General features: G+C 48.5%; 1 protein-coding gene across 1 annotated transcript in view; it reads right to left on the bottom strand.

Annotated features, from left to right (window-relative positions):
- Positions 1 to 9,506, bottom strand: part of RECQL4 (RecQ like helicase 4) — a 68,029-nt gene extending 58,523 nt beyond the window's left edge. The window contains exons 1-4 of the mRNA XM_063131232.1: positions 9,416 to 9,506; positions 3,687 to 3,720; positions 1,741 to 1,850; positions 7 to 150 (exon numbers count right to left, since the gene is read on the bottom strand). Of these exons, the coding sequence (XP_062987302.1) occupies positions 7 to 150; positions 1,741 to 1,850; positions 3,687 to 3,720; positions 9,416 to 9,499 (372 nt within the window). The 5' untranslated portion in view covers positions 9,500 to 9,506. The remainder of the gene's footprint in view (positions 1 to 6; positions 151 to 1,740; positions 1,851 to 3,686; positions 3,721 to 9,415) is intronic.
- Positions 9,507 to 16,196: the final 6,690 nt, after the last annotated feature.

The following is a 16,196-nucleotide window of genomic DNA, read 5'->3' as shown; positions in this document are numbered from 1 at the left end:
ACAAACCTTAATAGCTGCTCCCAAGTTGCATTTCAGCTTCATTCCAAAATACTGTGCAGAAGCCTCCGGTGTGTACCGATCCCGTGGGGTCAGTTTAGGAACCATCCGGCCTCGATTCAGGTGCGCTCCCCAGCAATCTGAGCCAGGTACCTTAGGAAATACACAGAAAGAAAAGGGAAGAAAACACTACTGTTGGGATACAACAACCAATCTGTAAAGTTTCTATTTTTTTAAAAAAGAAAAGAAATGGAGTCATTGCAGATAAGAGTGATGCTAAAGCTTCTAGATTTGTTTAGCTGCCTGAGCATATTCCAACAATCACACTGTTTACAATGCACCTACTCTGTTACTTAACAAAGCCAGGGATGGCATAGAAGTCTTCATTTCTAGCACTGAAAGCTACTACAGCCATGAATTTTATTTATTTATTGCATTTCTATTCTGCCCAATAGCTGAATTGGTCTCTGCCGCAGCCTTCACAGACGGTATTCCTAGCCATCCTGCAGTAAATGATGTGATTTATGGAGCAATCCTAAAGCACATTATTTACTGGATGATGGTTAGGAGCAATAGCATACTGGGGATTCCCCCCTTCGAGGTTAAAGACGATGCTCCAACCTTGGAAGGGGGCGCCGGAAATTCGAACCTCCTCCCCTGCCTCCTCACAGCAAGTGTGAAAAGAATCATGCCAGCTGCCCTCAGGGAGGGGGAAAAGGTGGCATTTTGGTGGGCGGGGAGGTGAGGAGACTCTCTAGCCTCCTTTCCTCTCCCTTTGAAGAGCTGCCACTAGACGGGCAAAAAAAAAAGCCCATCTATCAAAAAATGCAGGGCAGGAGGACATGGGGGTAAAGACCACCTCTGCTGCTGTTTTGGCTTTGCATTGAATGATCGGAAGCCTCCAAGTTTGGGGGGCATCATGTCATCAAAGGCACAATTGGTAGGATTGCACTCTTAGGTGCTGTAAGCAACAAGAATGGGGAAGGGAGTATTACACGGCTTGGGACCACAATACCTGATGGAATGCCTCTCCCGACGTGAATATACTCGGTCACTACGTTCAACATCTAAGGTCCTCCTCCGGGTGCCTACTCCGAGAGAGGCTCAGAGTGTGGCAACGAGGGACAGGGCCTTTTCGGTGGTGGCCCCCAGACTATGGAATGATCTCCCTGACGAGGCTCGCCTGGCACCAACGCTGCTATCTTTCCGGTGCCAGGTTAAGACTTTCCTCTTTGCCCAGGCATATGGCGGCACATCTTAATCACCCACATGTTTAGTTTTTTTTAATGGTTTTTAATGCTTTATGTGTGTATGTTCTATGTTTTAGAGTTTTAAATTTTGCATACTCGTTTTATCTTAATTTTAGAATTTCTGTAAACCGCCCAGAGAGCCCTGGCTATGGGAGCGGTATATAAGTGCAATAAATAAATAAAATAAACATGCCACAGGAGTTTCAGGAAAGGTGAGACTGTGGCCTTAGATAGACCTAAGGTTTATCCTGGGATCGTCCTGGGGTCACCCCTGTTCATGTAAATGACACACAGGATATCCCAGGACCAGGCGGGGATGATCCCGGGACGACCCCGGGATAAACCTTAGGTCTAGCTAAGGCCTAAAAGACTTTTTAGAAGCAGGAGGTTTTGATTAGAGAAGGGAAAACAGTATTGCATTAAACCTTTTACCTGCAAGACCAGGCTTTACAGAGAACCAGGTATTGACAAAGCACAAATGACCTTTTGTTACCTGTTCAGCTACAGGAGGTTCCGGAGTTCCTTGCTGACAGATTGTCTCGGAGTCAGGGAGGCCTTGTTGCCCCTTGGTTTCCTTCAGTGTCTTGTACTCTTTGTATAGTTCTGTGCACAAACAGTTAAGAATGGATTCTGAATGCAGTAAGAATCACCAACCCAAATCAATTCCAGGGTCCGTCAAATCCAGCATCCCCTCTCAAGTAGTAGTTAAATCCAACTATGCATAGACAGGTGTGAAAGTTTACCAGTGGTGAATTATTTAAGAACCTCCTTGTAGGAACATCTTGTTCTAATAGTTAAGGGTTAAGAATTCACTGAGTTAGGTATTGAGGCGTCCACCTTCAATTAAATGTAAATTAGGGTGACCATATTAAAAGGAGGACAGGGCTCCTGTATCTTTAATAGTTTCATAGAAAAGGGAATTTCAGCAGGTGTCATTTGTATGCATATCACACCTGGTGAAATTCCCTCTTCATCACAACAGTTAAAGCTGCAGGAGCTATACTGCAGCTGTACTGTGACCAGATTTAAAAGAGGGCAGGGTACCTGCACCTTTAACTGTTGTGAAGAAGAGGGAATTTCAACAGGTTCTCCATATAAGCAAATGACACCTGCTGAAATTCCCTTTTCTATGCAACTGTTAAAGATACAGGAGCCCTGTCCTCCTTTTCATATGGTCACCCTATGTAAATAGCAGGAAATGTTGCAAGAATGGAAGGAGAGCCCTAATTGTAGCACATGCTGTGAATATATGAAGCCTCAAGTTCAATCCATATAGCATATTTCAAGGTTGTACATAATCTACAGGGGCCCTTCTCCGTGATCCCCTGCCAAAGGAAGTGAGGCAGGTGGCTACTAGGAGGAGGGCCTTCTCCGCTGTGGCACCCCGGTTGTGGAACGAGCTCCCCAGAGAGGTCCGCCTGGCACCTACACTGTACTCCTTTCATCGCCAGCTGAAGACCTTTTTATTCTCTAAGTATTTTAACACTTAATTTTAACACAAATTTAAATTTTACTGTTCTAATTCTGTATTTTAATCTTATATCAATTTTGCTGCGTGGTTTTATCCTGGTTGTGCTTTTTATACTGTATTTTGTATTTGTGCTTTTAACCTGTTGGTTGTTTTATTGTGGTTTTAATTTTTGTGAACCGCCCAGAGAGCTTCAGCTATTGGGCGGTATAGAAATGTAATAAATAAATAAATAAATATAGGCAACACAGAACTGCTGCCAGTCAGGAATGACACTTTATAGGTGGACTGTTGACCCAGCTCAACTACTAAGGTAGCCACAGTAGCTTTTTGAAAGCACATTATAAGTTGCGAAACCTCACAGGTGCAGAAAAAGCATGGTCAATGATAAATGAAAAGGATCTTGTACATGGAAATCTACTATTAAAGTAAGATTTATTCATCATAAAAGTGCACCCAGTGTCTATTAAACTATCGTGAAAGCAATAGTTTATCCTATTGATTAGTCTAAATCTGACATCCCATCTCTCCCACCAACCCAATACTCGTTATTTATTGCATTTATTTATTTATTGCATTTATATCCTGCCTTTTTCCCTCCAAGAACTAAAGGCAGTATAAATACTCCTCCTCCTCTCCATGTTATTCTCACAACAACAACCCTGTGAGGTAGGCTGGGCTGAGAGTCTGGGACTGGCCCAAAGTCACCCAGTGAGCTTCCATGGCCGAGTGGGGACTAGAACCCGGATCTCCCGACTCCCAGTCCAACACTTTATCCACTACATGTTTGCATTCTCCTTCCCTCTTTATTGTTTACTACAACTTATTAGATTGTAAGCCTATGCGGCAGGGTCTTGCTATTTACTGTGTTATCTGTACAGCACCATGTACATTGATGGTGCTATATAAATAAATAATAATAATAATAATAATACACACTACACCATGCTGTAGAGAAAAATCACACTTACTTTTGATCTCCTCAGGAGCCCCCACAACATCAGCCTAGAAAGCAAATACAATCTGTGAAGTATTACAGCACAGGCCTGTGGAGTTACGTTGACAGAAGACTGCCCGGGCAAAGCAGGGCTTTGCTGTTATCTTCCTCCCTGTTAATTGACCATTGTTCAAATGCTAGACATGTCCTGTTGGCTTCCAGTAACTAACATGGAATCAACAACCAAGGCAGACTAACTCAGCAAACAGAGGGGATTAAAGATGTGGATTCAGGATGCAAGCAAGGTGATCAAAGGGGTTTCAGCAGAGAGGGAGGGGAAAGAAGGAGGAGAGATTTTCCTACAAAAACCCTGTGTATGCTCAATAAACTTCACTTGAATGGCCTCGGTCGCTTCAAGGCACTTCAACCATCAACCCTCAGATGTGTGCGAGAGTATTTACTACAGAGTGGCGCTCGCTCACAGGGACCATCGCAACCGCCTAACATACTTGCCATCAGCCTGGCGCAGGCTTCCAGTGGTGCACCCTCGTCTCCTCGAGACCCCCGTCTTCAAAAGACCCCAAGCGGTAAGTATGGGTTGCAGGTTATCAAGCCACCAGCAGAAGCACGCGGTAGAATTGACCCGCATAGTCAATAAGACAGGGGGGCAAGCCACATTGTCCTCACTTCAGAAGCTGGTTGGTGAGATTGGGAAATTTTGTTTATGGTACCCGAAAAGCGGCTCGTTACTCTTACATGATTGGGAAAAAATAGGGGAGGTTTTACATCAAAAACCTCGCACCTCAGATAAAATCTTGCTTTCTTGGTTTCAGTGTTGGGTAGCGCTCAACAAATTTCATCAAAGAAACTCAGCCACTTTGCCTGCTGGCGGGCTAAGCGTTAATCTACCATCCCAAGACAAAGCAGTTGAAATCTGTAAGCCAACCCCCCCTGTGGTTTCTGCTTTTGCATTAGCTCCCGCTCCTGAAGAAAACCCACCTCAAGACATTTTGACTACTAGCGGTTTGAGCGTTAATCCGCCACCGTACTATAATGCAATAAAAATTTGTAAGCCAAAATCTTCCCTAGCCCTAACTTTAACGTCAGTACCAACTCCTGACCCACAGCCACCTCAAATTGTTTCACCACAGCAAGTTTTAGAAGCCCAATTTACTTGCAGACAAGAAGACATAGTAAAATTGTCAGATATGTCTTCCTTGTGTCCTGCGTACAATACTGGCCAAGTAAATCCACAGAATGCCTGTATTGTAGATTATAAACCCTTGCCATGCCCTGTTCTTAGCACGCCTCAGGCGCAGAGCGTTTTGCCTGCAGTAGCAGCCCTGCCCTTAAAGGCAGACGCCTCCTCTGAGCAGGCAAGCAGGCAAAGCAAGCTCCCTTCCCTGCGTCCAGCAACTGCCTCCTTTCTCCTTTCCTTCCTCCCTGGGCAGCAAGCGCACAAACCCCTTCGCCATCCCGCCAACTCTGCCTCCACCTCCTCCTCAGCGCAGCGCCGTCACGGAGCTGCCACCGGCCATAAGCGACAGAAGCACCAAGTCAGTGCTAGAGAGCGAGTGAAGTGGGGTAAGAGTGCAGCGAGTTGCCCAGACCACTGGCCTAAGCTCAGAAGTGCTTTAAGAGTGCTTCTGCCGCGCCGCTTCTCCAGGCGAGGCTGGGTCAAGAGCATGCGCAGCAGCAGCAGCCATAAATGTAAGCCCAAGCCCCGCGCCATCGCACAGAGAAGGCAGCCGCTTGCAAAAAACGGGCCAGAAGAGCGCACCTTAAGTCCCACGCGCGCCCTGAAGCTGCAAAAGCAAGCCTGTTTGAGTTTAAACTTCTCGTGTGTGCTTGGTGTGTCCTCCACCATAGCCACCAGCATAGTTTCCACCCCTGCCACCACAAGTGACAGTGCAAAGATAGATCCTACCTTACAAGAAGAAATAGAAATTAAATTTCCCAGAGAAGTGCAAACAGTTTCCTTCCAACTTTCTGATCCTTTGCCTTCTAGATGTTTAAGCCTAGTACTTCCCTGCTTAAGCAGTGAAAAGAAGAAAATGTTTATTGTTCCAAGAGTAATTGATTCTGATTGTGCCAGCACCATTATGGTGCAGCCTCAGGCAGATGACACCAAATTGGGTGGGATAGCTAATAGCCTGGAAGACAGAAACAAACTTCAAAGTGATCTTGATAGGCTGGAGTGCAGGGCTGAAAACAACAGAATGAAATTTAATAGGGATAAATGCCAAGTTCTACATTTAGGGAATAGAAACCAAATGCACAGTTACAAGATGGGGGACACTTGGCTCAGCAATACTACAAACGAGAAAGATCTTGGAATTGTTGTAGATCACAAGCTGAATATGAGCCAACAGTGCGATATGGCTGCAAGAAAGGCCAATGCTAGTTTGGGCTGCATTAATAGAAGTATAGCTTCCAAATCACGTGAGGTACTGGTTCCTCTCTATTCGGCCCTGGTTAGGCCTCATCTAGAGTATTGCGTCCAGTTCTGGGCTCCACAATTCAAGAAGGACGCAGACAAGCTGGAGCGTGTTCAGAAGAGGGCAACGAGGATGATCAGAGGTCTAGAAACAAAGCCCTATGAAGAGAGACTGAAAGAACTGGGCATGTTTAGCCTGGAGAAGAGAAGATGGAGGGGAGACATGATAGCACTCTTCAAATACTTAAAAGGTTGTCACATAGAGGAGGGCCAGGATCTCTTCTCGATTCTCCCAGAGTGCAGGACACGGAATAACGGGCTCAAGTTAAAGGAAGCCAGATTCCGGCTGGACATCAGGAAAAACTTCCTGACTGTTGGAGCAGTGCGACAGTGGAATCAGCTACCTAGGGAGGTTGTGGGCTCTCCCACACTAGAGGCATTCAAGAGGCAGCTGGACAACCATCTGTCAGGGATGCTTTAGGGTGGATTCCTGCATTGAGCAGGGGGTTGGACTCGATGGCCTTGTAGGCCCCTTCCAACTCTGCTATTCTATGATTCTATGATTCTATGTTTGCCACGAATCCTCCCCCTTCACACCAGACCCCCTCAATTGTTAGAATTACGTGATCCAAGCCCTACACGTTAACGCAGAGTTGCTCCAACCCAACGTCCTTTTTTCAGATGTATTCATGCCATTACAGACCCAGGCATGAACTCTGAGCCAGCCAATATGATTAAAACCTGCAAGAATATTGGCACAGCCTCTCCCCATATAGCATCTAACTGTAGCTCTTATAAGAAGAGCTAAACCAAAAAGAGCTTGTTCTCATCCGCCAATCCCTCTTACCTAGCTTTCAACAACGCCAGAGCAATAGCCACACTAAAGAGAAACCCATTGCTCTACATAAATTAGTTCAAAAATGACTAACCGCCCAACCTAAATTTAGTTTCCCAAAGATTTTCAAGTTCTAGTGATTGATCTAAAAGACTAGTTTTTCCACCATTCCTCTGGCGAAAGCTGATTAAAGTTGCCTTTACAGTTTCTACCCTGCCCCAAGGTATGTTAAATAGCCACTATCTGTCAGTCTTTTGTTTTCCAAACACAAGCTTATGCAGATTTCAGAGCAGAAAGAAAGAAGCTTCGGCTTCGTATAAGATCTAGCCTAGAAAGGGCCCATAAGGCCATCGAGTCCAACCCCCTGCTCAATGCAAGAATCCACCCTAAAACAGATGCTTGCCCAACGACCCCTTGAGTGCCTCCAGTTTGAGAGAGCTCACTACCTCCCTAAATAATTTGTTTCCTCTCACTAAAATGCAGATAGAATGCCTTCTGCAAATGTCTGTAGCATTGCAAATATCAATAGATGTGTTTGAGAGATTTTTTCTTTTCACGTTCTCCAACACTTTGTTTTTCTGTGTATTGACTCATCCTTTCCCCTAACCACTGTTCCCATGTTCCACTCCTTCATGCCCCCACCTTGTATGCAAATGAGAGAAGAGCTAACAATGACTAACTTTAATCCTATCACTCAAAAGTGAGAAACTAAGTTAGCGCTGCAAAGCGCTGTTAATATATCTGCTTTTAAAACTGAATCTTATGTTTTACTTCCAAAATGTGTACTTTAATATTACAAATTTACCTAGAACTTATGTTACCTCAAAAGTTGCTGCAAATTTCATAGCTTCTTTAACATCACAATAAGTCTCCCAAAACCCTTTCTTTGTCGCTCACATACAGAGCCATTCAAGCCCCTGATTGAAAGTTTCATTCAGCTTTAACTAGCCCTTAGCAGCCTAAACGCTAAGAGCATGTGCAGAATGAAAACGTAGCCCTATTTTAAAAGAAAAAAAGCACAAATTCCTGTACATAATATTGTTTTGCTATTGCTTTTCATCCAAGCGATGAAGAGGAGTCCACACCTCTTTTGTAGTTTATTTCCAATATACAGGTTTTCAGAGTTTTCCCAGCCTGGCTGGCCTAGAGATACAAGAAGTTCTCTCAGAAAAATAATAATAAAAGATGAAACCCAGATGAGCTGCAGTACAGAGTACCAGAGTCCAGATGACATCAGTTGCAGCCGTCTTCCAGCATCAAAAAACCATCAGAGCCAGAAACAGCGGCCCCAATGATTCCATATTGGCTATTTGCTTCAGCCAGTGAGAAGACCCACAATGGACTGTAAGCAGTGTTCCAGATAACTTAGTTACCGTTGAACCCAGCAAAAAGACTTGCTTTGCTCTAAAAATTTCTATCCTATCAAGAACTGATGCCTCCGCCAAATAAAAAAGAACTTTGAGTGAAATAGTTTTACTCCTATATAAAAATGAACTTTAAATGAAATTTTTTTACTCCTGTATAAAAATAGAACTTTATGTGAAATTGTTTTACTTATGTAAGAAAGACTTGCCTTGCAAAACCAGGCAGCCACGAACTACTTCTTCAACAAACACCTAAGCTGCAACAATATAGAAAGCATGTGTTGCTTTAACCTACTAGACAATTTCCACAAAAATACAACCCAGCCTGGACTTTACAAATAGTCATACCTCCCTCTATGATGACTAAATTCTCTCTTGAAGTAAAGTACCGTATATATTGTATTCTATTAATCTTTCTTGAAATGTTATATGTATTGTATTGCATTGATCACTGTATTAATAGTCGCCTGTTGTTCTATTCAATGTATCCCAAATATCTTGTTCCATGTATTCCTAATCTAGTGCAAATGTGTAGCCACTGCTGGCAGAAAAACACCTCTCTGAGACCTTATCGTCCAGAACATACAAGCAGCTGTCCAATCATATCCCAAGAGTTCATCAAGACAACACCAATTCGGCATAATAAATTAATAAAGAAAGGGGAGATGAAGTATTACAGCACAGGCCTGTGGAGTTACGTTGACAGAAGACTGCCCGGGCAAAGCAGGGCTTTGCTGTTATCTTCCTCCCTGTTAATTGACCATTGTTCAAATGCTAGACATGTCCTGTTGGCTTCCAGTAACTAACATGGAATCAACAACCAAGGCAGACTAACTCAGCAAACAGAGGGGATTAAAGATGTGGATTCAGGATGCAAGCAAGGTGATCAAAGGGGTTTCAGCAGAGAGGGAGGGGAAAGAAGGAGGAGAGATTTTCCTACAAAAACCCTGTGTATGCTCAATAAACTTCACTTGAATGGCCTCGGTCGCTTCAAGGCACTTCAACCCTCAGATGTGTGCGTGAGTATTTACTACAAATCTGGTCAAGAAGTAAATTTGGAAATCTGCATGGCTGCAGTGGCGCTGTGTAACTCCAAACGCAAATCCTATCCACCCCATTCCCCATACCTTGCTGGGTCTCCTCCGGTAATCCTGAAAAAATGAAGCCTCCCATTTTTTCAGGAGGAGTTTAACCTTGCTGCATCTGTCCATATCTTCCTCAGGCTGGTTTCCAAAAACTATATGGGAAGACAGAAGTTTCAGGTTAACTTGTTCCTACAGCAACAAAAAACTTCAGAAGCTTTTGCAACAGATAGCAGTCTAGAATTTGACTGAGGTCATCCGAGGGCCTGCTCCTGGTGGTTCCACATAGATCCATCCTCCGATTGGAGTCCACCAGGGGAAGAGCCTTCAGCGTGGCGGCGCCCCTCCTGTGGAATTCCCTGCCTCTGGAGGTCAGGCAGGCGCCAACCTTGTACTCCTTTCTGCGCCTCCTGAAAACATCTTTATTCCAAGAAGCCTTTCTTTAACAAGCAGCCTTGGATTTCTGTGTTGTTGTTTTTTGCTTCTTTTTAAATTTTGTTTTAACTGTTTTATTCTGTTTTTATTTTCATTTTTACCTTGTACACCGCTCCGAAATTTTTCAATGGGGAGCGGTATATAAATATTCTAAATAATAATTTGGTATGAGGCAGGCAGCTCAGCATCTTGAAAACTTAGTTTTCAAATGTATTATTATTTATACAGTGTCAACAGAAAAGACTTTAAAAACTTGTTTTTTATAACATCATAGAGAGAACAACTATTTTTGATCCAGTATATTTTGCTGCAATTTGAGATCTTTTAAGGGGGCACAAACTAACTTAGTCAAAAGAAGTTCTGTGAATCTCACTGTTTTGTGAGTTTTAGCCGGTCCTACTGCAATAATTGCATTGTTTGTGCATAATGCTAAGCCATGTTTTATATTAACCATGGTTTGATGCTTTAAATTGTCTGCAGCTTGTTTCCCCTTTTTCTGGTTTGTTTCTCGCTCGTCCATTTTGCCAGCCTTCAGAATGGTTTCATTTTCAGGGTGCTCTTGCAAGCCATCTCTGTTTCAGGATAGACAGCAGTGCAAACGAAGCCAGGGAGAAGCCCTTCTCCGTGAGCCCCTGCCAAAGGAAGTGAGGCAGGTGGCTACCAGGAAGAGGGCCTTCTCTGCTGTGGCACCCCGCCTGTGGAACGAGCTCCCCAGAGAGGTCCGCCTGGCGCCTACACTGTACTCTTTTCGTCGCCAGCTGAAGACCTTTTTATTCTCTCGGTATTTTAACACCTAAATTTAAACTTTGCTGTTTTAATTCTGTATTTCAATCCTATATCAATTTCTGCTGTGTGGTTTTATCCTGGTTGTGCTTTTCATATGGTATTTTGTATTTGGGTTTTTAGATTGTTGGATGTTATATTATGTTCTTAATGGTTTTAATTTTTGTGAACCGCCCAGAGAGCTTCAGCTATTGGGCGGTATAAAAATGTAATAAATAAATAAATGGTTCTGGATTCAGACATCACAACAAGCTATGATTTAGGTAAGCCAGACTTCGTAAGCCAACAAGAAACAATGGCTTCTACTTGTTTTCTGTAGGTGGTTAACAAAATTTGGTTTGTTTGTGGGGATGAGTTAGTGTTATGCGTAAACCAGGCCATTATTATACAATTGCCATTTTGACTTTTCCCCTGATGTACCTACTACTGCTTTCATTTTTAAAATCAGAGCAACACAATTAGGAACAACAGCACCAAGTCAAATACAATTATCTTCACTGCTTGCCAAAAGGAAAGCAGTGAGGGAGCCAATATAACCTCCCAGGGAAGGGAGCTCCAGAGATAGGGTGCCACCACAGAAAAGGCCCTGTGCTGTGTTCCTGTCAGTCTAATGCTGTTTGATGGAAGAATGGTGATCGTAAGGTATGGGCAGGCTTGCTTTGACTTGAGGAGATGCAAAGAAGAGAGGTGGCACCACGTATGTGGCCGAATAGGATGGAGGTGCGCTTCTTCAGGATTCAAGTATGCTTCGTACTGCAGCTATGCCTCAAACATGTAGGCACAGTGCTTAACAAAACTCCAGAAGCTCGGCAGGGGTGGCACTAGACAGGGAGGGAAGCATGTCCCCAAACAAGGAACTCCCCTCCTCCTGCCCCCCATTTCTGGATTCCTGACATTATTTGAAGGAAAGGCACTTTCCACATATACAAGTGCATTTATATTATCATCCCTGCAGCTATTCGACAGATCAGATGCAAGTTCCTGACCCAACAATGGATATGCATTTTGCAACTACTGACAATACTCTTCCGGATGTCAACAGACCACCATGGGGAAAGGGGAAACATCTGACATGCAGCAGAGAGAATGAACTTAATTTATGATTTATATACAAGATGCCTAGCAGTAAACCAAAAAGAAAGAAAGCAATCTAACCACAAATATACTGTTAGTTTTACCCTACCCAGTGCCTGTTTACCCAACCCTGTGCCTGTTTGCATTCTCTTCCCCTCCTTATTGTTTTATTATGATTTTATTAGAAGGTAAGCCTATGTGGCAGGGTCTTGCTATTTACTATTTTACTCTGTACAGCACCATGTACATTGATGGTGCTATATAAATAAATAATAATAACACATTATTATTATTATTTTCAAAATTAAATTTCCCCTCCTCCTGTGGTGTATGCCTAAAGTAACCCTCTCCCCATCTATTTCAGAAATAATAGGCTTCGGGTGGAAGTTTTAATGTGAAATACACCACTATTTTTGCCTTTCTTTCAGAGATCTGGACATGGAGGACGCATCTCGCCCACCTAGAAATATGTTTTGCTCCTTCTGAGACCCCCTTCCCCAGATTGTTTTTCTTCTTCTTCTGGTGTTGCCACTGCTTACTTGCAGGGACCATGGTGTTGTGGGCCTGTAGAAGTTTATGCAAAAACACACACACATATACACACACATATATATTTGAGGTTGGACTGGATGGCCTTATAGGCCCCTTCCAACTCTACTATTCTATGATCTCCAAAGTTGGTTATTCAGCGCACAGGACCTGGATTCGGGGCTTGACGACTTCAGCCAGGGAATGACATGAAGCAGGCGCCCGAGGTCCCTCCCCCCCAGGCTAAAAAGGACCCAGGCGCCCGAGCTCCCTCCCCCCCCAGGCTAAAAGGGACCCAGGCGCCCGAGCTCCCTCCCCCCCCAGGCTAAAAGGGACCCAGGCGCCCGAGCTCCCTCCCCCCAGGCTAAAAGGGACCAAAGCGCCCGAGGTCCCTCCCCCCAGGCTAAAAGGGACCCAGGCGCCCGAGCTCCCTCACCCTCAGGCTAAAAGGGACCCAGGCGCCCGAGGTCCCTCCCCCCCAGGCTAAAAGGGACCAAAGCGCCCGACGTCCCTCCCCCCAGGCTAAAAGGGACCCAGGCGCCCAAGCGTCCTCCCCCCAGGCTAAAAGGGACCCAGGCTTCCGAGCTCCCTCTCCCCAAGGCTAAAAGGGACCCAGGTGCCCGAGCTCCCTCCCCCCAGGCTAAAAGGGACCCAGGCGTCCGAGCTCCCTCCCTCCCCACGCTAAAAGGGACCCAGGCGCCCGAGCTCCCTCTCCCCAGGCTAAAAGGGACCCAGGCGTCCGAGCTCCCTCCCCCCAGGCTAAAAGGGACCAAAGCGCCCGAGGTCCCTCCCCCTACGCTAAAAGGGACCCAGGCGCCCGAGCGTCCTCCCCCCAGGCTAAAAGGGACCCAGGCTTCCGAGCTCCCTCTCCCCAAGGCTAAAAGGGACCCAGGCGCCCAAGGTCCCTCCCCCCCAGGCTAAAAGGGACCCAGGCGCCCCAGCTCCCTCCCCCCAGGCTAAAAGGAACCCAAGCGCCTGAGCTCCCTCTCCCCAAGGCTAAAAGGGACCCAGGCATCCGAGCCCCCTCCCCCCCAGGCTAAAAGGGACCCAGGCGCCCGAGCTCCCACTCCCCAGGATAAAAGGGACCCAGGCGTCCGAGCTCCCTCCCTCCCCACGCTAAAAGGGACCCAGGCGTCCGAGCTCCCCTCCCCCCAAGCTAAAAGGGACCCAGGCGCCCGAGCTCCCACTCCCCAGGCTAAAAGGGACCCAGGTGCCCGAGCTCCCTCCCCCCCAGGCTAAAAGGAACCCCAGCGCCCGAGCTCCCTCCTCTCCAGGCTAAAAGGAACCCAGGCGTCCGAGCTCACCTCCCCCAAGGCTAAAAGGGACCCAGGCGCCCGAGCTCCCTTCCTCCCAGGCTAAAAGGGACCCAGGCGCCCGAACTCCCTGCTCCCCAGGCTAAAAGGGACCCAGGCACCCGAGTTCCCTCCCCCCCAGGCTAAAAGGAACCCAGGCGTCCGAGCTCCCCTCCTCCCAGGCTAAAGGGACCCAGGCGCCCGAGCTCCACTCCCCCCCAGGCTACAAGGGACCCAGGCGCCCGAGCTCCCTCTCTCCAAGGCTAAAAGGGACCCAGGCGCCCAAGGTCCCTCCCCCCCAGGCTAAAAGGGACCCAGGTGCCCCAGCTCCCTCCCCCCAGGCTAAAAGGAACCCAAGCGCCTGAGCTCCCTCTCCCCAAGGCTAAAAGGGACCCAGCATCCGAGCCCCCTCCCCCCCAGGCTAAAAGGAACCCAGGCGCCCGAGCTCCCACTCCCCAGGCTAAAAGGGACCCAGGCGTCCGAGCTCCCTCCCTCCCCACGCTAAAAGGGACCCAGGCGTCCAAGCTCCCCTCCCCCCAGGCTAAAAGGGACCCAGGCGCCCGAGCTCCCACTCCCCAGGCTAAAAGGGACCCAGGTGCCCGAGCTCCCTCCCCCCCAGGCTAAAAGGAACCCCAGCGCCCGAGCTCCCTCCTCTCCAGGCTAAAAGGAACCCAGGCGTCCGAGCTCACCTCCCCCAAGGCTAAAAGGGACCCAGGCGCCCGAGCTCCCTTCCTCCCAGGCTAAAAGGGACCCAGGAGCCCGAACTCCCTGCCCCCCAGGCTAAAAGGGACCCAGGCGCCCGAGTTCCCTCCCCCCCAAGGCTAAAAGGAACCCAGGTGTCCGAGCTCCCCTCCTCCCAGGCTAAAGGGACCCAGGCGCCCGAGCTCCACTCCCCCCCAGGTTAAAAGGGACCCAGGCGCCCGAGCTCCCTCTCTCCAAGGCTAAAAGGGACCCAGGCGCCCAAGGTCCCTCCCCCCCAGGCTAAAAGGGACCCAGGTGCCCCAGCTCCCTCCCCCCAGGCTAAAAGGAACCCAAGCGCCTGAGCTCCCTCTCCCCAAGGCTAAAAGGGACCCAGCCGCCCGAGCTCCCTCCCCCCAGGCTAAAAGGAACCCAGGCGTCCGAGCTCAGCTCCCCCAAGGCTAAAAGGGACCCAGGCGCCCGAACTCCCTCCCCCCCAGGCTAAAAGGGACCCAGGCGCCCGAGCTCCCTCCCCCCCAGGCTAAAAGGGACCCAGGCGCCCGAACTCCCTCCCCCCAGGCTAAAAGAGACCCAGGTGCCCCAGCTCCCTCCCCCCAGGCTAAAAGGAACCCAAGCGCCTGAGCTCCCTCTCCCCAAGGCTAAAAGGGACCCAGGCGCCCAAGGTCCCTCCCCCCCAGGCTAAAAGAGACCCAGGTGCCCCAGCTCCCTCCCCCCAGGCTAAAAGGAACCCAAGCGCCTGAGCTCCCTCTCCCCAAGGCTAAAAGGGACCCAGGCGCCCGAGCTCCACTCCCCCCCAGGCTAAAAGGAACCCAGGCGTCCGAGCTCAGCTCCCCCAAGGCTAAAAGGGACCCAGGCGCCCGAACTCCCTCCCCCCCAGGCTAAAAGGGACCCAGGCGCCCGAGCTCCCTCCCCCCCAGGCTAAAAGGGACCCAGGCGCCCGAACTCCCTCCCCCCAGGCTAAAAGAGACCCAGGTGCCCCAGCTCCCTCCCCCCAGGCTAAAAGGAACCCAAGCGCCTGAGCTCCCTCTCCCCAAGGCTAAAAGGGACCCAGGTGCCCAAGGTCCCTCCCCCCCAGGCTAAAAGAGACCCAGGTGCCCCAGCTCCCTCCCCCCAGGCTAAAAGGAACCCAAGCGCCTGAGCTCCCTCTCCCCAAGGCTAAAAGGGACCCAGGCGCCCGAGCTCCACTCCCCCCCAGGCTAAAAGGGACCCAGGCGCCCGAGCTCCCTCTCTCCAAGGCTAAAAGGGACCCAGGCGCCCAAGGTCCCTCCCCCCCAGGCTAAAAGGGACCCAGGTGCCCCAGCTCCCTCCCCCCAGGCTAAAAGGAACCCAAGCGCCTGAGCTCCCTCTCCCCAAGGCTAAAAGGGACCCAGCCGCCCGAGCTCCCTCCCCCCAGGCTAAAAGGAAATGCAGGTTGCTTACCTGTAACTGTAGTTCTTCGAGTGGTCATCTATGCATTCACACATATGGGCTTTGCGCCTGCGCAGAGACCAGACCGGAACCTACTATAGCTGAGTGGAACGTTTTTGGCGGGAACCCCTCCCCACGCTACCGCGCATGTCCAGCGGGGTTCCCGCCCTTACCTCAGTTTACAGGAGTCCGACATTGTGCCCCCCATAAACATGAGTGTAAATAAATAAAGTACATTCCACAATATGACAGTGTCATTTATAAATCTCACACCACCAAGTGGGGATGGTGGGTGGGTTGTGTGAATGCATAGATGACCACTCGAAGAACTACAGTTACAGGTAAGCAACCTGCATTTCTTCTTCGTGGTCTCTATGCATCACACATATGGGCGAGTAGCAAGCTAACATACCTTTGGAGGTGGGTTGGTGCATCATCTGAAGATCTCGGAGAGCACTGTCCTCCCAAATGAGCAGTCCTGCCTCGCACGGGTGTCCAAACTGTAGTGCTTGACAAACGTGGATGGAGTAGACCACGTTGCGGCTCTACAGACTTCTGCCAAGGGAACACCTCTGGTGAAGGCCACCGATGTTGAAACAGCTCTGGTG

The sequence above is a fragment of the Elgaria multicarinata genome, chromosome 7 (assembly GCF_023053635.1).
Source record: "Elgaria multicarinata webbii isolate HBS135686 ecotype San Diego chromosome 7, rElgMul1.1.pri, whole genome shotgun sequence".
Classification (NCBI taxonomy): Eukaryota; Metazoa; Chordata; class Lepidosauria; order Squamata; family Anguidae; genus Elgaria; species Elgaria multicarinata.
Note: the sequence above shows the minus strand (reverse complement) of the source record. Positions and strands in the feature narration are given on the sequence as shown.